The following is a 22567-nucleotide window of genomic DNA, read 5'->3' as shown; positions in this document are numbered from 1 at the left end:
GGAGGGGAAGTCAAGGGTGTGGAGGGGTCCAGATCTCTCCAATTGCATCTAAAAAACCCTCATTCCAACCTGATGTAAAACTGGTTAGTTCAGCTGAGAATCATTTGACAGATATTGCTTGAATGTTTTTTAGTTCCTTAGGAGGGTCACTTATCAATTCCCTAAATAAGTGTCATTAAGGAAAATTATGACAGTAGATCTTTCTGGCGATGTCAATTTAAAATTTTGAATTCAGAAAGGAAACCCTGTGTTCCATGCATAAAGTACCTGTTCCTGATGGGGCAATGAAAAAGAAATGAGGGAGCAGCTTGTAGAATGACTCTGTCCTGGCTCTGTGATTAAAGGAAAAAAGCCAGACCAATTAAAGTCCTTTCTTTCCTCAGAATGCCAAACAGTCTGAAATCCAGAAGTCTGCTTGCATTCCTTCTGAAACTGAATTTTAAAACAAAAGTCCCTGGGTACCTCTTTTCCTGACGCTATTTCATACTCCATCTGTCCCGCATGCCACAAGCATTTCTTCATCACATGAAACGGGATTTTCTGCTGCCACATGCTGGTGGTTCCACACCACCCGGGCTACGGAAAACACATTTATTTCCCTCTGCCTCAGACTTGTATTTCTATCCCTCACATGAGGATTTTATTTTTTAACAGAAGTCAGGTGCAAGGACTTGACACTAGAGTCACTATCTGTAATCTAATCAGTTTTCACAATTACATCTTTAAATGGATAGCATTTTACAGAAAAAATAAATAAATCAAGTAAAAACTGAGGCATTTGGGGAATGCTCTAAAATTAGCTCTGAACTTTACCTGTGAGTAATTGGGAATCTGGCAGAAGCAGAAAAGGCTACTAAACCTTAGGCTTTCACTACAAAGCAATTCTAGCTAGTCCATCTAATTACACTCGTTAACCCATCTCCATGGCACCTGAAAAAGGAAATGCAAGTCTGTTTTTTTTTTTCTTCCCTTTTCAAAACCACTTGGTCATAGATTCTTACAATCCACAGCTGACAGAACGCCTCCTCTTAAAACACACACACAAACACACACTCCCCAAAAAACAAAAAACAAACGAAACAAAACAAAACCAAAAAAAACCAAAAAGAAACAACTGAAGCGGAAGGGGTTAGAACGCAAGGACAGAAAAAGCACACCATCCAGCAGACTATGTGGGACCCTGTGGGTCTAGCATCTTGTCCCATGTGGGACACACAACTACATATGGCCAGCATCTTGACCAACTCCAAAGTACAACAGCTCTTGGCCACTTGTTGAAGATTTTAATTCTTTACAAATATCTGCTGTCTCTCAGTCCACATATGTGGCCATCAGAGCCACCAGCACAAGCTGTTCAGACAAGAAGCTGGGGTCAGCCCAGGGGCCTTCAATTTTATCTTTCAAAAGTTCATATTCAATTAGACCAGCTTTTTAAAAAATACTAATTAGATGATAAGCAATCAGAGACACAAAGGGAGCTTCTTCTCTGATAGAACTAAAAATAATGGTAGTAACTTATAAGTGAATCTAATTAACTATTTGGGGGCTAACTACCTTTCATTTAACTCAAAAGAAACTCATATATAATACAGTATATATAAAAACACTAAGAATTCTCTTCAAATACAAATCATCTGTTCAAAACCAGATAATCAGTTATTTATGGCTTTCTTTCCAGGAGCCAAAGAGCATGGCATCATGCATGACAAATTTAACAATTTTTGTTTCCAAACCAAAGACCAACTGAAATACATGAAAAATTTAATTGTCTCGAACTAATTTATCAAAATCCTTAATTCATCATGTTTTCCTCCCCTCAAAAATCTTATAAATAAAAGCTAGAGAACAGCTCCTATCAGACATTCAGTCAAACAAGAAGTTTCCGGGGAATGCCTACTCATCTTTCTTCCAATCCCCCTGTTGCAAGCTACCTAAACCTAAACCATCATTTCATTAATTCTTGCCTGCACTAATGCACACCTTCACACTGACTTCCCTCCCATCTTTCTCTTTTCTATACTGCTAGGTCATTTCTATACTTTTATGTGCCACGTAGTAGTTTCAAACTTTTTTTTGTTTTAGTAAACACTGCAAGTATAGTTATTTTGTAATCCATGTCTGGTAATTCTAGTACGTGAAGTCTCTACAGGCAGGTCTGCTAGTGCCAACTGTAGTTTCCCTTTTTTATTTTTTTTCCTTGCTTTGGTGCTATGTTTCCTTGTATACTTTATCATTTTTTACTTAAGCTGTTCATTAAGCTTGTATAATTATTTGTGGGAATAAATTGAGGTCTAGGACAAAGGAGTAATGCTCTAGCGACAGTCTACATTTGCTTCTGCTGAACACTTAGAGGCATGCTCAGTTAAGAACCACCAAAAACTAATTTCATGGCTTGAGGGCTTTTTGGTTGTTTATCTGTTTTGTTTTGATACAACCCGGGTAGTATGAGTTTGGCCCATGTGAACAGTTCTGAGCTTTTGAGCCTAAAGCTCAGGGCTGTGCTCAGTCTCCTGGGGTAGGGGAATGGGTGGGGTTCACTTCAGATTCTCTCTTAACTACCTAAGGTGGGAGGGAGCATCAACTTAATGGGAGTGTCTCCTGTTGGGACTTCCCACCTCGGTCAAGCCCATGGAAATCAACACTCAAATTTGCTAGGTCAACCAAGACAAAAGCAACTTCAACACTCAACTTACCTGAAGTTCTAACCTTCATTTAATGGTTTAGCCTCACAATTCTTATCATCTTATCAGCACAATACTTTTATGAAAACATTTTCCTTTATCCACAATTTTTACTTAATTTCTCAGGAGAATCGACCTGTATAATCCAACTTACCTAATTACCAAAAACCTGAACTTCCCAATATTTAATGTACATGGTAACAACACACTATCTTTTCAAAATCTATTCCAGTTTGTACCTTTCAAAGAACTGCCTTATCTAGTCCCTGTCTCATCATCCTCCTTTCACTCTCTTTTCCAGCCCACCCTGGCCTTCTTCCCAAACCCTCTGAGTCTATCTCACCTCAGCACCTTTGCATGCACTTATCCCTTTGTCCAGAATGCTATTACCTCCTTCTTTACCAAGGGAATGCCTAAGTCATCTTCTGCAGCTCAGCTCAAATGTCTCTTGCTCCAGGAACCCATCCCTGATAACCCAGACTTGGTCACACAAGTGCTAGCAGAGCTTCCCAGAAGTCTTCTGCAAAGCACATGCCATCCTTAAGAGGTTTACTGTCTGTCTTCTCTAGAATGTAAGTCCTATGAAGGCAACAACAATATCTGCTTGTTTCCAACCACAGTGCCCACATTTAGCAATGACATGTACATAGTAAAGACTCAATAAATAGTTAATAAATGAATAAAGCATAGCAAAGTTGGAAAGTTTTATACTAATTTCAATGTAACATGTTGACTTTAAAACAAGACACAGCATATATAAAATATATAATTTGACTTTTAAAAATATACATAGTATTATGTCCCTAATTATGATTAAAATGTATAGTAAGAAAAGACAATGCAATAGATTTTAAATTAGACCTTATCAGTTAATGGTTATGCAATAACCCCCTGCAATAAAATATGTGCAAAATCTACAAACACAGGACAAGATTCATTGGCAAGTTCATGCAGTTACAGTCAGACTTCTACAAGTTTTTAAAAGAAACATCAAAATTAATAAAAACAAAGCACTTTATAAATGAATGGAAAAGACAGTTCCCCAGTACTCTAACAGAAATATTTATGTATGGCAAAGACTACATAGCAAGAAAGAAAAAGAAAAGAATTTACACAAGAAATATTTCAGGGGTCAATGTGACAAGACCTGAATGTGAAGAGTGAGGTGGAAGGATAAAGGACTTCAAGATTCTACACAACAGGGAGAACAAGTAACTAAGGAAATTTAGGATTTGGAGATATATGAGGGGAAAGGTAAAGTTGCTTCTGGGCATTTTAAATAATAACAAGAAATCTAAGCAGAAAACACCCATTAGCGTGGTAGACAGAATTCTAAGATGGCCTTCATGACCTTCACCCCATGGTGTTACTACCATGATATGTCCTTATATGGCAAAAGGAATTTTGCAGATGCCATTAAAGTTGCTAATCAATTGACCTAAAATAGTGAAATTATCTGAGTGGGCCTAACCTAATCACTAAAGCTCTCTAAAAGCAAATATTCTCAGATGACAGCAGTAAGTAGTCAGAGATTTGAAGCCTGAGAGGGATTTGACCTGAGGGAGGTTCTACTGCTGAGATGAGGGGGCCCACAAGGAAGACTCTCAACGTGGCTTCTAGCTGCAGAGAGTAATCCCCTCCACTGTGATAGCCAGTAAGAAGATGGGGAGCTCAGTCCTAAAACCGTAAGGAACTGAATTCTGCCAACAAGGGTCATCTTGGAAGTTGATTCTTTTCAGAGCCTTCAGATAAGAGCCCAGCCTGGCCAGAGAGTCCAGCTTGGCCCACCCAGACTTCTGACCTAAGGAACTGTGAGGTAATAAATGAGTAATGTTTTAAGCCACTAACTTTGTGTCAATTTGTTACACAGCGACAGAAAACTAACATAATTAGCAACTTGGAAACACTGAGGAATAGCTTTAAGAGTCACCACACAGAAACCACTAGAACAGACGAGCTTTCCTGTAGAAAGTAAATAAAAGAAGTTAAGAATATATGAGAAAAGCCTTGAAGGATGCCTCTAAGTAGAATGCTTTTAAAAATTGACACTGGGCTTCCCTGGTGGCACAGTGGTTGAGAATCTGCCTGCTAATGCAGGGGACACGGGTTCGAGCCCTGGTCTGGGAGGATCCCACATGCCACAGAGCAACTAGGCCCGTGAGCCACAACTACTGAGCCTGCGCGTCTGGAGCCTGAGCTCCGCAACAAGAAAGGCCATGATAGTGAGAGGCCTGCGCACCACCATGAAGAGTGGCCCCCGCTTGCCACAACTAGAGAAAGCCCTCACACAGAAACGAAGATGCAACGCAGCAAAAATAAATAAATTAATTAATAAACTCCTACCCCCAACATCTAAAAAAAAAAAAAACAACATAAGGGGAAAGCTTCATTAACAATGGATTTGGCAATGATTTCTTGAAAATGACACCAAACACAAGAAACAATAACAAAAGAAACAATAGATGAATTGGACTTCATCAAAAAAAAATTAAAAAGAAAAAAATTGACACTAATAATACATGATTTAAGGTATACTCCAGCATTAAAAAATATGAAAGAAGTACTCTACTGATAACATGGAAATAACCAGACAGCAAACATTTATGTCCACCTGTCCCCTCACTGACCCATTTCCACCAGGCACTCTCACTCATGTGCACTCTCTTTTTGGTGAGTTGCTACTTCAATAATCTCAACCAAAATTTTGCATTTATCTATCCAAATACAAAGAAGATTTACTGCATAAAGGAGAAAAAAATAGAAATAGCTGAATTATCTCTAAAAGTTTGTAATATCTGAAAGAATGGGCTTTAATCTTGTACTCCTAAAACTCAATTTCCTTGAGTCATTATTACAACTAATATGAACCTACTTAACTTCCTAAGTATAAACAGATGATTTTTATCATAATTCTTATCAATAATATCTTGCCTGTAATCTTGATGAAGTTTGTTTCTTTCTCCCTAAGCCTTGCCTTACACTGGTATTTAATCAAATCAAAAGCTACAAAATCATTAATTACATAAAATCTGGCATTGAATAACATCCATTAATCAAACATAAGACAACCTCATATGTGCATAATTAATAACTGTGTTTTCTCACTACAACAAAGACTATCGCCTTTCCACAAAATTGTAATCACTTTCCAACATATCCCATCAACTTAATTATATTTGAACATAAATATAAAAAATTAGAAAACCAAGGCAGTTTTAAAGCTCCCCAAGTTACAATTTATAAAGATTTGGTAACTCAAAAAAATTCCAAGAAAATGAGCCAGTCATGCAACTAATATAGAATTCATCATTGGAAAATCTTATGAGAACTGATGTAATTATTTAGCTTTCGAATGATTAAAAGAGAGACTTAAAGAAATATTACACAGATTTAACAAAACATGAAAGTTATCAAGGGCTTCCCAGCACATCATTCAGCTACGTACAGATGGGTTCTAGGATCCGGTGTGTGATTAAATCAGCTGATCACGCAAAGAAACCACAGTAAGGAAACACATCAGCACAAGAAGTGTAAAAGAAAAGCTCAACTCTATTTAGTTTTGCTTCCTTAACTCATCAAAATGGAAACTCACCTAAGTTTTAAGCATTTGGCCACTAGCAGAACAATTCTATTTCTCACCCCTCACTCTATAAGTGATTGTTACTTTCAGAACAAGGTTATGCTCAAACATCTTGTACACAAAGTATACAAATAAATTGCATGCTGGGTGAGAAGTGAAGGGGTGCCCTGCCCAGGATTCCATCTCTGACACTATATAGTCTACAGATTTGTAGGAAGGCAAGGCTACCCTCTGTGTGTGGGGGGAGCTTTCAAAAGAACTGTCAATGGGTAATCCTCTCTCCAGACTAAGGAAATTAATATCTCTGATGGTGGCCCTACATATTTTGAACCAAAGAAGGACAGACCTATATTTGAAACTTTTTTATTTTCCTTAACATTTAATTTGTACTTTCAATCACCTTTTGCAGTAATATAGTTCAAGGTTTACTCTAATTGCTTTTTCTTTAAAGAAATTTTCTTTAAGCTTGTAAGGCATTTCTTTGGTAGAAAAAGTCCATTTACAACTCTCAGCACATCACTTTTATAGCTGCACTTTTATTTAGACAGTGAAATTGTAGAATGTGTCTATGTATGTATATAAGTATATATATATAGACATACGCATACATAATCACACACACATTTATTTTTAGGGCAAAACAAAACACGCCACAATTTAGAGCTATTTCTAGGTATTGGCAAACCCTGATTTTGTACAAGGGTAAAAATATTCTGGTTTATTGCAAATTCTTCTCATGGTGTGGTTCTGAAGTATACTATAACCTGGGCCACAACTTGGATCTTCAGAAAATAACAGTCTCGAGTGGCCACACCAAGGCTATTGGGAACAGCCCGGAGTTCTTTCCTATTTCCCCAAAACAGCTGTCCAATAAGTCTTTTCTGTTCATTGACTCATAAGGTTTTCCTGTATGTTGCTACAGTCCATCACTCAGAGAAGACTGCTATCATCTAAAATTATGCATTTTCTCCAGAATTATTATCATTAAACGAGAAGCCAACAAATCCCTCAATCTCCACTGTTAACAGTAGTATTTCTTTATCCAGATAACTTATCATTTAATTAAATGACACCAAATTTTATGTCCCTTTCAGAAACAAGAGAATGTGTTGATTTTTAAAAAGTTTCTTTTTCCTTCTTGTCTGCACCATCACAAAAAAGGCTACAACAAATGAGGACGCAGGGTTAGGATCAGCGTTATTCCTGAATGCGCAGTCAACTGCACACTATCAAGGGAAAAAGGATGAGCGCTCTCAGATTAGAAGTCATTAGACTCAGTCAGTTTTTAATTAGCACCTGCCAGTAGAGGTGAACTGATAAAACATAAATTAAAAATAGAGCCAACCCTCTATATCCATGGTTTCCACATCCAAGGATTCAATCAACCTCTGATTGAAAATATCTGGAGGTAAGGGGAGAATTCCAGAAAGTTCCAAAATATAAACCTGTAAAACCAAGAGCGGGTTTTTTGAAGGGGTAAACAAAATCAACAAACCTCTTATCATGGGCAGGCAACTATTTACATAGCATTTACATTGTATTTACAACTATTTACACAGCATTTATACTGTATTAGATATTATAAGTATTCTAGAGGTAATTTAAAGTAGAGAGGAGGATGTGTGTAGGTTAAATACAAATACTACACCATTTTATATTAAGGGACTTGAGCATCTGCAGATTTTGTTACCTGTGGGGGGTCCTGGAACCGATCCCCCCCCGCCAGATACTGAGAGACAACTACTTACTGAACATGAATTGTAATTTATACTAAAAAAGCAGGGGTACTAAATAAGCAGATGTAATTCGTACTAAATAAGCATCAATCAACAAAGCATGAAGCACCTACTAATGTAAAAATAACTAGGAGCTACGATTCCCGGAAATGACTACAGATTTTGAGCTAGAAGGGAATCAACTCATCCACTGCCATCATTGTAGAGATGAAGAAACAAGGCCAGAGATGACACAGGAATCTCAAGTCATGCAGGAAGAACAGGGCTAGCACTCATAACTTCTGACGCTAGAGCCTCACACTGCCACTCTAAATTTACAGAGTGTACTACCTGCAGGCCTATCTCATTTATTGCACTCCATTTTGTAGCACTTTTCACATATTGAAGGTTTGTGGCAACCCTGCATCAAGCAAGTCTGTTAGCATCATTTTCCCAACAGCATTTGCTCACTTCGTGTCTCTGTGTCACATTTTGGTAATTCTCACAATATTTCGAACTTTTTCATTATTATTATATTTGGTGATCTATAATCTTGGATGTTACCACTGCAATGGTTTTGGAGCGCCGTGAACCACGGCCGTATAAGATGGTGAACTTGATCAATAAACGTGTGTGTTCTGACTGCTCCACCAACTTGCAGTTCCCCAGTCTCTTGCCCTCTCCTTGGGCCTCCCTATTCCCTGAGACACAACAATATTGAAACTAGATCAGTGAATAACCCTACAATGGCCTCTAAGTTTTCAAGTCAAAGGAAGAATTGCACGTGTCTCACTTTAAATCAAAAGCTAGAAATGAGGGGCTTCCCTGGTGGTGCAGTGGTTGAGAGTCCACCTGCCCATGCAGGGGACACGGGTTTGTGCCCCGGTCCAGGAAGATCCCATGTGCCACAGAGCGGCTGGGCCCGTGAGCCATGGCCGCTGAGCCTGCGTGTCCGGAGCCTGTGCTCCGCAACGGGAGAGGCCACAACAGTGAGAGGCCCACGTACCGCAAAAAAAAAAAAAAGCTAGAAATGATTAAGCTTATTAGTGAGGAAGGCATGTTGAAAAGCAAGACAGGCTGAAAGCTAGGCTTCTTGTGCCAAACAGCCAAGCTGTGAGTGCAAAGGAGAAGTTCTTGAAGGAAATTAAAAGTGCTGCTCCAGTGAACACATGAATGACAGGAAAGCAAAACCAGCCTTATTGCTGATATGGAGAAAGTTTTACTGGTCTTCACAGATGATCAAACCAGCTACAACATTCCTTTAAGCCAAAGCCTAATCCAGAGCAAGGCCCTAGCTCTCTTCAATTCCATGAAGGCTGAGAGAGGTGAGGAAGTTTAAGAAGAAAAGTCTGAAGCCAGCAAAGGTTGGTTCATGAGATTTAAGGGAAAGCCATCTCCACAGCATACAAGTGCAAGGTGAAGCAGCAAGTGCTGAGGTAGAAGCTGCAGTAAATTATCCAGAAGAACCAGTTCAGATCATTAATGAAGGTGGCTACACTAAACAACAGATTTTCCATGTAGATGAACAGCCTTCTCTTGGAAGATGATGCCATCTAGGACTTTCACAGCTAAAGACAAGTCAATGCCTGGCTTCAAAGCTTCAAAGGACAGGCTCTCTTGTCCTTTGGCTCTCTAATGCAGCTGGTGACTTTAAGTTGAAGCCAATGTTCATTTACCATTCCAAAAATCCTACTGTCTTCAAGAATTATGCTAAATCTACTCTGCCTGTGCTCTATAAATGGAACAACAAAGCCTGGATGACAGCACATCTGTTTACAACATGGTTTACTGAATATTTTAAGCCCACTGTTGAGACATACTGCTCAGAAAAAAAGATTTTCAAAATATGACGACTCACTGACAATGCACCTGGTCACCAAAGAGCTCTGATTAAGATGTGCAACGAGATTAATGCTATTTTCATGCCTGCTAACACAACATCCATTCTGTAGCCTGTGGATAAAGGACTAATTTCCACTTTCAAGTCTTCTTATTTAAGAAATACATTTCATAAGGCTATAGCTGCCATAGATAGTGATTCCTCTGATGGACATGGGCAAAGTCAATTGAAAACCTTCCAAAAAGGATTCGTCAGTCTAGATGCCATTAAGAACATTTGTGATTCCTGGGAAGAGGTCAAAATACCAACATTCACAGGAGTTTGGGAGAAGCTGATTCCAACACGCATGGATGACTGGAGGGGTTCAAGGCTTCAGTGGAGGAAAAAACTGCAGATGTGGTGGAAATAGCAAGAGAACTAGAATCAGAAGTGGAGTCTGAAGATGTGACTGAATTGCTGCAATCTCACAATAAAACTTAAACAGATGAAGAGTTGCTTCTAACGGATGAGCAAAGGAAGTGGTCTCCTGAGGTGGAATCTACTCTCAGTAAGATGCTGTACAGATTTTTAAATGACAACAAAGAATTTAGAATATTACATAAACTTTAGTTGATAAAAAGCAGTGGCAGGGTTTGAGAGGACTGACTCCAATTTTGAAAGAAGCTCTCTTGTGGTCAAATGCTATTAAGCAGCATTGTGCGCTATCGAGAGACCATTTGTGGAAGGAAGAGCCAATCAATGCAGCAACCTTCATTGTTGTTCTGCTTTAAGAAATCACCACAGCCCCCCCAACTTCAGCAACCACCATCCGATCAGTCAGCAGCCCTCAACACATAAGCAAGGCCCTCCAACAGCAAAAACATTACAATTCACTGAAGGCTCAGATAATACTTTATTTTTTAGCAATAAAGTATTTTTTAATTGAGGTATGTAAATTGTTTTTTTAGAAATACGGCTATTGCATACTTAATATACTACAGTACAGTGTAAACACAACTTGTATATGTACTAGGAAATAAATATATTTGTCTGACTTGCTTGATTGAGATACTTGCTTTAATTACAGTGGTCTGAAACCGAACCCATAGTATCTCTGAGGTATGTCTGTACTGATATTATCTATAGATAGCAATAAAAGTTTGTCAGTCAAAGGAAGATAGATGCATGCTCAATACTACCAATAATTTGTATTAAAAGGTTGTTATTTTTTTGTTCCTTCTAAGATCTTTGAAGAAAGAAGTTGCACTCTTAGTGGTCAAGAGCATAGGCTCTGGAGCCATACTGCTTGAGTTCAAGTGAAGTGTTCCCTTAAACACTTCACAACAAAATTCCTGAGATCATGAACCATGAAACCAGATTCAATTTTTATTTCTACTTCTAACTTCTGAAATATTGAGAAATTTGTTTCCCTGGCTTGCCTTTCTCTGAAATAGGTACAACAAAGCTTGTCACTGATAAGTTATAGTAAAGATGAGACAATGCGTTAAAGCCCTCAGAGCAGCTTAGAGCACAAAGTGTTTCACAGATTCATGCAGAGACTGTAAAGCTTACTGCTCAGAGTCATAGTAGTCCATCCGCTTCTTTTTCTTGTTATAAGCCGCGACTCGAAAGGGAACTATTTCCAAGGTGATTAGGCCAGGGGCCATGGTCAGCACTTTGGCGCCATGAGTTGGCTCATACAGACCCTTCCCTGTTTCTGGATGAGGCATGCCAGCAGGGTCTCGTCCAACAATGTAAAAATTGGCTCCTGCAACCATCCGTGCTCTGCAATGCCACTGGACCTAGAACAAAAATTTTCCTATTAGATAACCATGATTTTATGACCAGCACTTAGAAGTAATAAGTGGATAATAAATGCATATACTTCTTATACAGTCAGTATCAGTAGGATATCTCAACAGATTAAAATGTTCACTTTGGGAAGCCAGAAACAGAACTGGCAACCCCTCACCTTCCAAAAAATCTAAAAGTATATATGGTATGGATGTTTATGTATATGTACCTATATATTTGTTTTACTGGTAAGAGATATGTGAATGTACATCTGTGTCTATGTGTAGGATTTTATACAACTACTAGATGTCATTTATATATAGTTTAAAATCTAATATGTTGGTTAGAAATCAGGCTGGTGGTTGATCCTCTGAGAGAGGCAACTGAAAGGGGCTTCTGGGCTAACGATAATGTTCTTTTTTTCTCCACAGCTTTATTGAGTATAATTGACAAATAAACCTGTTTATCTTTAAAGCCTACAATGCAATGATTTGATATACATATACATTGTGAAATACCACAATCAAGTTAATGAACATATTCATTACAGCACAGTTACCTTTTTGTGCCTATGATGAGAGCACTTAAGACCTACTCTCTTAGCAAATCTCAAGTATGCAATACAGTATTATTAACCACCAACACCATGCTGTACAATAGATCCTCAGAACTTACTCATCTTATAACTGAAAGTTTGACTACTGTGACCAACCTTGGAAATAAAAGCTTGTACCTAATCCACTTGGATGTTAGTTTTAGGAGCCTCTAGTAATGTTGTTTCTTGACCCAGGATCCAATCTGGGTGCTGGTAATCAGAGTATGCTCACTGTAAGAGTTCACTGAGCTGTGTGTACACTGTGATGTATGTACTTTTCTCTATGTTATACTTTAATAGGTTAAAAAAAAATTGGGTGAAAATTATTTAAATTATATGAATATTTACATAAACCGGTACTGAGAAAATCCTGTCACCTAAATGATTACTACCTAAGATACTAGGTAAGAATAAGACAAGGTGTTGGTTGTGACTAAATAGCCATGCTGCATCCAAAGCTACCTCTGTAGCCTACACTTTCACATTAATACTGTTTAAAAACAAAAATTAGTCTAACATCTAGAACTATAGAACTTTAGAAGTTAAAGTAACTCATTAAAACTTGAAGGAAGTAAACCCTCAAAGGTTAAGTGACTCGGCCAATAGAGTGTAGGACAAACCCAGGTACAAACCTGGTCTTAGCTCCCTTTCAGTGTATGGCTCCATTATTTAGTGATTTACAAAACCATCTCAGTTCTGTGTGAAAAGAGGTATAAATGATGACCACTACACATCACTTTCATTTTATCTCTCTTGATAGTTTCTCTTATACCAAGTACTTTATTTTTATCAACATAGTTCAGAAAGTACAAGAACACAGGGGCAATCCCATACCCTACACTTGAATTGGTCACCCTGAGGAGTTTCAACATTTTTAGTTGTTTCTACAGATATTTACCTCTGTATTTCTTTTTCTTGTAAATATTTATTTATTTATTTATTTGGGTGCACTGGGTCTTAGCTGCAGCACACGGGATCTTCAGTTGGGGCATGCAGGCTCTAGTTCCCTGACCAGGGATTGAACCCATGCCCCATGCATTGAGAGCGCGGAGTCTTAACCACTGAACCACCAGGGAAGTCCTTACCTCTATATTTCTAAGCAGCATGTGTACACTGCTGCATCTTGACTGTTTAATTTTAGATATTATATACTGTCATCCTCAATATCTGTGGATGCTCAAGTCTCACAGTCAGCCCTCTGCACCCAAGGCTCTGCATCCATGGATTCAATCAACCACAAAACTATGTAGTACCGTAGGTATTTACTGAAAAACACCTGAGTATCAGTGGACCCACACAGTTCAAATTTGTGTTGTTCAAGGATCAACTGTAACACAGCCATTATTTCCACATTACTTATATTTCCTACTATAAAAGAAGATATGGGACTACCCTGGTGGCGCAGTGGTTAAGAATCTGCCTGCCAATGCAGGGGACGTGGGTTCGAGCCCTGGTCCGGGAAGATCCCACATGCCACGGAGCAACTAAGCCCGTGCATCTCAACTACTGAGGCCTGTGCTCTAGAGCCCACAAGCCACAACTACTGAGGCCGGTGCACCTAGAGCCCGTTCTCCGCAACAAGAGAAGCCACTGCAATGAGAAGCACACGCACCGCAATGAAGAGTAGCCCCTGCTTGCCGCAACTAGAGAAAGCCCGTGGGCAGCAATGAACACCCAAGGTAGCCATAAATAAATAAATAATTTTTTTAAAAAAAGAGAAGAAGATATTTGGCTCTTACTCCACTAGCCTCATTCCCTATCCAATTTATCCAAGAAATACAGTGATACCAATACTTCGGTGAAATAAACATTCATCTGTAATATGGGAATTACAATAGTATTTATCACCTTCAATTTTTAAGAAAATTAACACATGAAACATGTGAGGACTTAGAATAGTACCTGGTATCGAGTAAGTACACAATAAATGTTAGCTGTAATCATCTTTATTTTATTCCTCTCCTTGTACAACTGTTTGTTTTTCCTAGAGTTAATAATTGTCTTGATTTTTTTCCACTTGCTTAGTTTTCCATATACTTGTGTTTCTATGTGCCTCGTACCATCCTTCTTCTTCCTGAACACACAGTTTAATACAATTCTCAATCTCCCTTGCAGTGTGGCCATATGGCTGAGTTCTGGCGGAAGGAATGAGAGCCAAAGTGATGCATGCCACTTCCAAACATAGACCATTAAAAAGCCTCCAGAGCACTATCCTAGTTTGCTTTCCCCATAAGCCAACTAAATAGAAAGGACCCTAAGGCCCTATAGTAAACTACCTCTTTTCCTACTACAGTATTACTTCTGCTTGCATTGAGCTGCAATAGTTCTGTATGAACAAGATGGCAAAGCATGATGCTTTGTTCCCCACATACGCCCACCCATCCCAGATTCAGCTCTTCATGAAATTTCGGCTCATTCCCCTCTGCCCCTTCACAAGAGACCCACAGAAGACCTTTGCTAGTTCACACTCAGAATTTTTATCAAGGGGTCAGTCAGAACCAAATCATCAATTAACTACTCTGCAACTCCACTTAAATGGAAAGTCTTTTCTGCCTCAGGAAAAATAGCTACTGCTTACAGAGTTAAATTAAAAGGGCAGTCTAAGTTTTCTGAATTTAGGTGAACTTACTTTTCTCATTAAATATTTATGTCTGGATGCTTAAATCATTCAAGTGCCAAATGGTCATTAAACTAGGAATATTTTTCAAAAGCATATTGGTGACAGGGGCCAGTGCTAATTCTGTCTTATAAAATTGCCAGAAATTTAAACTGCTTCTCTGACTTCTTTTAGAAATTATATGAGTAAATTAAATGTAAACACAACAAACATGGAGTCAGCATTCTGCTGCAGGTGACCTGAATGATTTCAATATATATTTTAGTGAATGGTTCCCTTATGAGAATACTTTTTAAATTTTAACAGCCATGAATAGGCAAATCACACGTAACTCTTCCAAGAATGCCTACTGTGAGTCAAGTTATAACCTACTGAACAGGTAATATGTTTTAATCCAGAGAATGCAAGTCAGCCCACAGCCATCAGTATCTGGTTAAGAATACAGGCTTTATTTAGAGTCAGGTTGTCCTAGATTTGAATCCTAGCTTTGCCCCTTAGTGATGGAATGCCCTTAGGCAACTTCTTTATATAAGCCTCAGTTTCCCAGTTTATAAAAATGAGAATGATAATACTTAATGCATAAGACTGCTGGGAGTTTTGAAAATATTCAGGACACCACCTGGCCCTCAATAAAGGACAGTCACAAATATTGCTGCTGTTAGTATTATTCTGTATTTTCTGACAATCACAGTTGAATTAATTGCTTCCTAACCAGTGTTTCTAAAGAAAATTCATTCAGTCTCTAAAGATGACATACTACCCAGAAGACGGCTGCTAAAAATCAGTAAGAGCTATCTATCTACCCAGCAGACTGAGGTCAAGATGTATTTATCTTTTCATGCCCAGTGGCTAGCATCATTATCGGGAAACTGAATGCATAGTGAAGAAGGAACATAAGATGATACCTAGAAGTTTTCTATAAACCCCTCTAAGAATCTGTAAATGGCCAACTGAACAACAAATGACTTATTTTTGGCTTTACTTGCATCTGTGTAGCAAATAACAAATAGCTTTGTCACATTTTTTCTGATTATAGAAGTAATTTAATTCACAGGTGGCAAAGACTGCTAGTTGCCTCCACAACAACTAATTTCTCTTTGCCCTGATCTCCCTATTCCTTGATGACAGAAACGGCACCCTAAATGATGAAAATGTCGGGTCCTTGCTTTCTCAGCCTTCCCTGACATACAGCCCTACAGCATGGGCATCTAAGCAAATAATAGAATCTCTTGGGAAGTCTGCTGGAGGGTTCTGAAAAACTTTTCCTCCTTAATAAAATTCTCAACTTTCATTTATCTAAAATGTCTTTACTTCACCTTTATTTTTGCTTGAATACAGAATTCTAGATTACAGACTTGTTTTTACTTTTTTTCTCGCTTAAAAATGTTATTACTCCATTGCTTCTAGTTCATAATGCTCTTGAGAAGTCAGCCATCATTCCTATTATTTCCCTATTGTTCCCTCTTCCTCTCACCCTCCCCATCCCTCTACTTTTAAGGTTCCTCTCTTTATCATAAATTTTCAGCAGATTGACTACTATGTGCTTAATTGTGGTTTTCTTTGAACTTATCCTTTTTTTTTTTTTTTTTTTGCGGTACACGGGCCTCTCACTGTTGTGGCCTCTCCCGTTGCGGAGCACAGGCTCCGGACGCACAGGCTCAGTGGCCATGGCTCACGGGCCCAGCAGCTCTGCGGCATGTGGGATCTTCCCGGACTGGGGCACGAACCCGTGTCCCCTGCATCGGCAGGCGGACTCTCAACCACTGCGCCACCAGGGAAGCCGCAACCACTACTTAAAAAAAAAAACTTTTTCTGCCACATTCTTTCTCTCTCTCTCTCTCTCTTTTCGGAACTCCAATTTTACATATGTTATATGGCTTGACGTTGCCTACAAGTTACTGAGGCTCTGCTCATTTTCTCCCATTTATTTTCTTTTTTTCAAATAATTTCTATTGAGTTTTCAAAAACCCACTGACCTTTTTCTTCTGCCAACTCTAGTCTGCTTTTAAGTTCATCCAATAAATGTTTCCATTTCAGATACTATACTTTTATAGTCCTTGAATTTCCATTTAATTTTTTTATAGTTTCCACTTTTCTGAGATTCCCCATCCATAAGACTACATTTTTCTTTAAGAAGCTTTAATGTTCTTATTTGCTAATTCCACCATCAGCATCACCTCAAGGTACGTTTCTAGTGACAGTTTTTATTCTGGATTATAAATCCCACTTTCTTGCTTATTTCCAATAATTTGTTGCTGTATGCTGGACTCGTGAATGACTTGGGGGTTTTGGGGTTTTTTTTTGTTTTTTTGCAGTACGCGGGCCTCTCACTGTTGTGGCCTCTCCCGTTGCGGAGCACAGGCTCCAGACGCGCAGGCTCAGTGGCCATGGCTCACGGGCCCAGCCGCTCCGCGGCATGTGGGATCTTCCCGGACCGGGGCACGAACCCGTGTCCCCTGCATCGGTAGGCGGACTCTCAACCACTGCACCAGGGAAGCCCGAATGACTTGTTTTAAGGAGTCTGAATGGTGCTTTTTTCCTTTAGAATGTTAAGAGCCTGATTCTAGCAGGCAGGTAATTTACTGGCACCTCGTCTTACCTTTTTGAGGTTCAGTTTTAAACCTTGTAGGGCAGGTCCAGTCTAGCTTTGTGGGCCAATTATCAACCCACTGCCTTTCAACTCCAAATTCACCCTCAGTATTTGCTCTGAGATAATGGATTGAAAACCAAGCATTTCCCCTTCACAGTGAGCAAAATGTTAAGTTTTATCAGTAGAGGGACATTGTAGAAGGAAGGGTGTGTAGTGGTACCTGAGTATGGGGATAGTTGGTGGCAGTCTGGTCCAGCAGCAAACTCAAAGTGCACAATCCTTCAACAACCTCAAAGCCCTAGCCTGAGTCCAGTGACCACCTTGCTGCAGCCCTCCTAATGCAAACACCAGTGCGCTCCAAGCCTACCACCAGCAGCTCCCAGACTCCCTCTGCTTACTCACGCACCACCCTGTGCTCATCTGTGCCTCAGAGGGTTGTTTCCTGCATTAATTCCAACATGGGTATCACACTGTGCACCAATCTTGCAGCAAGCCAGCTCCCAACGCCCTGACCCCCACTGAGCCCCAGTCTATTAGCACCAGATAGCTTGTGAACCAGAGGGTTGTTCCCTGCTATGTGGCATCTGTGAACCCGTGAGGCCCAGGCAATCCACTGAACTTCACCATCCAGTGGGATGAAACCATACCTTTTCCAATGAAACGTGAAGCCCAGCTTTGGGGAGAGGATCCCTTTTCCAAGTGTATCTATCTTTCCTTTGGTAATCTCCCTCAGCCCCAGGACACCCTTTAGAGTTCACTCTGCATTTTTGTAGTTACTTCTCTATTAAAGCTTAACAATTCTTTAAACTTCCCCTGTCCAATTCTGTGTGATTTCCCACCTCCTGACTGTACCCAAATTGATACACTGTTTCTCTAGGGTGTGGTCTTTGTTCCTAAAGCATGTGTTTCTGATGTCTTAGTTGAATGCCAAGGGTGTTAGCAAGGTTTCTCCACTCTAGCTGAGCTGGAATGTCATCTTCCAACAATGAATAACCTCTGGTATCTTCAATCCACTCTCAAACTTATTGCAGCCACTCTCTACCAGGCCTCAGAGTCTTGCCCTGCACAATGCAGTCCAAGGAACCATGGGGAACACCCTCACAGTCTTCTGCTGCCTTAGCTCTATACTGCAAGTCTCAGCTGCTCCAGCAGGCCTAAAATCCAATCTCTGCCTTCTCAGCTCAACAGGTATATTTATACAATGGAATATTACTCAGTGACAAAAAAATGAAATACTGCCATTTGTAGCAACATGGATGGATTTAGAGATTATCATACTAAGTGAAGTCAGAGAAAGACAAATATTATATATCACTTATATGTGGAACCTAAAAAAGTGATACAAATAAACTTATTTACAAAACAGAAACAGACGCACAGACACAGAAAATAAACTTATGGTTACCAAAGGGGAAAAGGGAGGGGGAGGGATAACTTAGGAGTACTGAATGGGATTAACAGATACACCTGACTACATATAAAATAAACAACAAGGATTTACTGCATAGCACAGGGAACTATATTCAATATCTTGTAATAACCTATAATGGAAAAGAATCTGAAGCTGAACATCTGAAATTAACACAATATTGTAAATCAACTATAGTAAAATAAAATAGAATGGATGCCAGAATAATGACTACTCTGAATAAGTCATAGAAATAAATCGATATTTATTTCATAATTTCCTCCCCAAATACATTTTTGCAGCTAATGTTTACTTGACTCTTTACTTAACTTCCACAATGTAATAGAAGTAAGAATTAAGTTCTGCTACCCAGTAGTGCTAATAGGGGAGTAGTTCATGATTCAAATTATAATCAACTCTTAAGGAAATGAGATTGATCTATGCAAATCCTATAATGGCTTCTCCCTGCCAGCCATCATAGATTAAGATATTGTGCAGGACTTCCCTGGTGGCGCAGTGGTTAAGAATCTGCCTACCAGTGCAGGGGACATGGGTTCGAACCCTGGTCCAGGAAGATCCCACATGTCGCGGAGCAACTAAGCCCGTGCGCCACAACTACTGGGCCTGCACTCTAGGGCCCGCGAGCCACAACTACTGAGCCCATGTGCCACAACTACTGAAGCCCGCGTGCCTAGAGCCCGTGCTCCACAACAAGAGAAGCCACCGCTATGAGAAGCCTGCACACCACAATGGAGAGTAGCCTCCACTCACTGCAACTAGAGAAAAGCCCGTGCACAGCAACGAAGACCCAACGCAGCCAAAAATAAATAAATAAAATTAATTAATTAAAAATAAATATTCTTGGGCTTCCCTGGTGGCGCAGTGGTTGAGAGTTCGCCTGCCGATGCAGGGGACATGGGTTCATGCCCCGGTCTGGGAAGATCCCACATGCCACGGAGTGGCTAGGCCCGTGAGCCATGGCTGCTGAGGCTGCACGTCCGGAGCCTGTGCTCTGCAATGGGAGAGGCCACAACAGTGAGAGGCCCACGTACAGAAAAAAAAAAAAAAAAAAAAAAAATTCTTAGAAAAAAAGATACTGTGCGACTAACAAACCAAAAATCATTGATATATAGAAGCCTAAATTACCCATCTCCATACACATAATATTTATAATGTAAATTCTTTAGAATTAGAATTGTTCCTGAATCATTCCAATATGGCATATTACCTCGGAGTGTGTCTCTTCCCCATTTTTAATTCACGCCCCTTTTTATAAACATGAAAGTTTCATTTGCTCCCTGACTCCATTAGAAAATAGTACCTATCATTTACCTCTCTACTCCCAAACCTAGCAAAGATTTTGGTAAATTTTATTTTCAGTAGTTTCTGAGAGAAAAATAAACAAATTACTTTCCAAATTTAAAATATTACATTATAAAATTATAAAACTGGACTATACACTTACATACAACACCACTAGTACTACACTATCTTCTTCATACCCCACAATGGAGAAATTCCACTGTCCTAGAAGCCTGGTTAAGTATCTAATATTTTCAATTTTGTTTAATTAAAAATACTGAAGATAATAAATAGAACAGTTATTTAAGTCTCCACTTAAATAACCTATTTCTTTATACATTTCACATCAAAATTTTCTTCAAGTGTAATGAATTTTATTAAAGTCAACATTCCATAAAGCCAAACTCATATACTCAACTAGTTTATGAAAGAACTTCAGGCACAGGGACTTCTTTTTTTTTTGTAAATGTGCAAATTTGTTTTTTTGTAAATCGTCAAAAATGTACTTGTTTTAATGTACGAAAATTCTTTAGAAAGTCAAATCAATTATCTATTTTTGTTGGGTAAAAAAATCTATATCTTCATTCATCTCATGAATTTCACATTAAAATACTTGGTTGTATATTATCACATCATTTTAGTATTAACCTATTTTCTTGAAATTCCCAAATCTTAATGGTCTGCCTCTTGATTTCTCAATGGTAGGAATCATTTTAAACTCTTCAAGTTGACTGAGAAAATCAAGAGAGGCAAATGAAAGACAAGGTTCATCCTTCCCATCATGTAGATTCTGGGTACTTATGACTTTCAATCTTTATACAACTAAGTATTCTAAATGCTTCTAGAATTTCCATCACTCTGTACAGGCACTGAACAGTATTCAGTCGTCATGAGAGTCACATTTCTGATTTGCAATGCAAAAATTATGAAATCTACTTAGACATTCCATTCTCCAGCTTGTTGGAGAGAATGAGACACACCTTATAATTACTCCCATCAGACAATTTTAAGAGTTGAAAGGGAATTTAGATTGTGGAATCCGAATCCTTCAGTCTGCACACCAGGAATCTGAGGCCTGATTCCTCACAAAATACAGACTTTCCCAAAGACTTCCTTTATCTTCAAGGATAAACCTCAGCTGTCTCAGGATTCAAAATAACACAATTCAAATGCAAGAGAAGTATTTGTTCAGAACCATCAGCAACCAAACTAATTTTCATCTTGTAAATTACCTTGCCCTGGCTGAGCCCAGGCCCCCAGCAGGTGTGAAGAGGGTCATGGGATAGAGAGCAAATCCAGTATTCTCCTCCCTCTTCCTGCCTCCCAAGCACAGGGACCACAAAATTTGCTTTTGATAAAAGCCAAGGGGCTTCCCTCGTGGTGCAGTGGTTGAGAGTCCGCCTGCCAATGCAGGGGACACGTGTTCGAGCCCTGGTCCGGGAAGATCCCACATGCCCCAGAGCAACTAAGCCTGTGCGCCAAAACTACTGAGCCTGCGCTCTAGAGCCATCGAGCCACAACTACTGAGCCTGCGTGCCACAACTACTGAAGCCCGCATGCCTAGAGCCCGTGCTCTGCAACAAGAGAAGCCACCACAATGAGAAGCCTGTGCACTGCAATGAAGAGTAGCCCTCGCTTGCTGTAACTAGAGGAAGCCCGTGTGAAGCAACGAAGACCCAACGCGGCCAAAAATAAACAAAATAAATTAAAAAAAAAAAAAAAGAAGCCAGGGCTTCCCTGGTGGCGCAGTGGTTGAGAGTCTGCCTGCCAATGCAGGGGACGCGGGTTCATGTCCCGATCCCACATGCCGCGGAGCAGCTGGGCCTGTGAGCCATGGCCGCTGAGCCTGCGCGTCCAGAGCCTGTGCTCCACAATGGGAGAGGCCACAACAGTGAGAGGCCCACGTACCAAAAAAAAAAAAAAGCAAAAAGTCCTTGATAATCTTCTGTTTCTCCACCCCCTCACTGATTATTAAGGAAGCAAAGGAAGGCAACCATGGTGGTATGTCATTGGAAAGCATTTCATGATATCCTTTACAGGGGTGAGAGAAGAAAAAAATAGGTACCAGTTATTGAGTTCTTCCTAATATGAAAATAAAGTGTTTTATAAATACCTCATTTAATGTTTAGAGTAAATCAGTAAGATAATATTTCTGTTTCACAAATAAGAAAACTTTCAATAACACATTCAAAGCTGCAAAACGAGCAACTAAGAGACGGAATATTTGAACTGGGTCTTTCCGATCCCAAAGTCCATGCATACCTACTCTTATTGAGCTACTTACACTGTGTCACGCCCTACAACACAGGACATCAGAGCAGGACAGGAAACACAAATTAGTACTACATTTAAGGAAGAAACGGCATAGATTACAACTGCAGAAAAAAAGTGAAAAGCCAAACTAAAACACAATATCTGAACTTGATGCTGCTTGAGTAAGAAACAGGCACAAAGATTCTGAGTTGG

The 22567-nt window shown here is 39.5% G+C and overlaps 1 protein-coding gene across 2 annotated transcripts in view; it reads right to left on the bottom strand.

Moving 5' to 3' along the window:
• The window catches only part of PAPSS1 (3'-phosphoadenosine 5'-phosphosulfate synthase 1), a gene marked incomplete at its 5' end in the record, with an annotated part of 109291 nt that overhangs the window by 4587 nt on the left and 82137 nt on the right, over window positions 1-22567 (bottom strand). For both annotated transcript variants that reach the window (XM_079699673.1, XM_079699672.1), the window contains one exon: window positions 11368-11597. In XM_079699673.1, the coding sequence (XP_079555799.1) occupies window positions 11368-11597 (230 nt within the window). The remainder of the gene's footprint in view (window positions 1-11367; window positions 11598-22567) is intronic.

Source organism: Hyperoodon ampullatus, assembly GCF_949752795.1.
Source record: "Hyperoodon ampullatus genome assembly, chromosome: 1".
In the NCBI taxonomy this organism is placed as follows: Eukaryota; Metazoa; Chordata; class Mammalia; order Artiodactyla; family Ziphiidae; genus Hyperoodon; species Hyperoodon ampullatus.
Note: the sequence above shows the minus strand (reverse complement) of the source record. Positions and strands in the feature narration are given on the sequence as shown.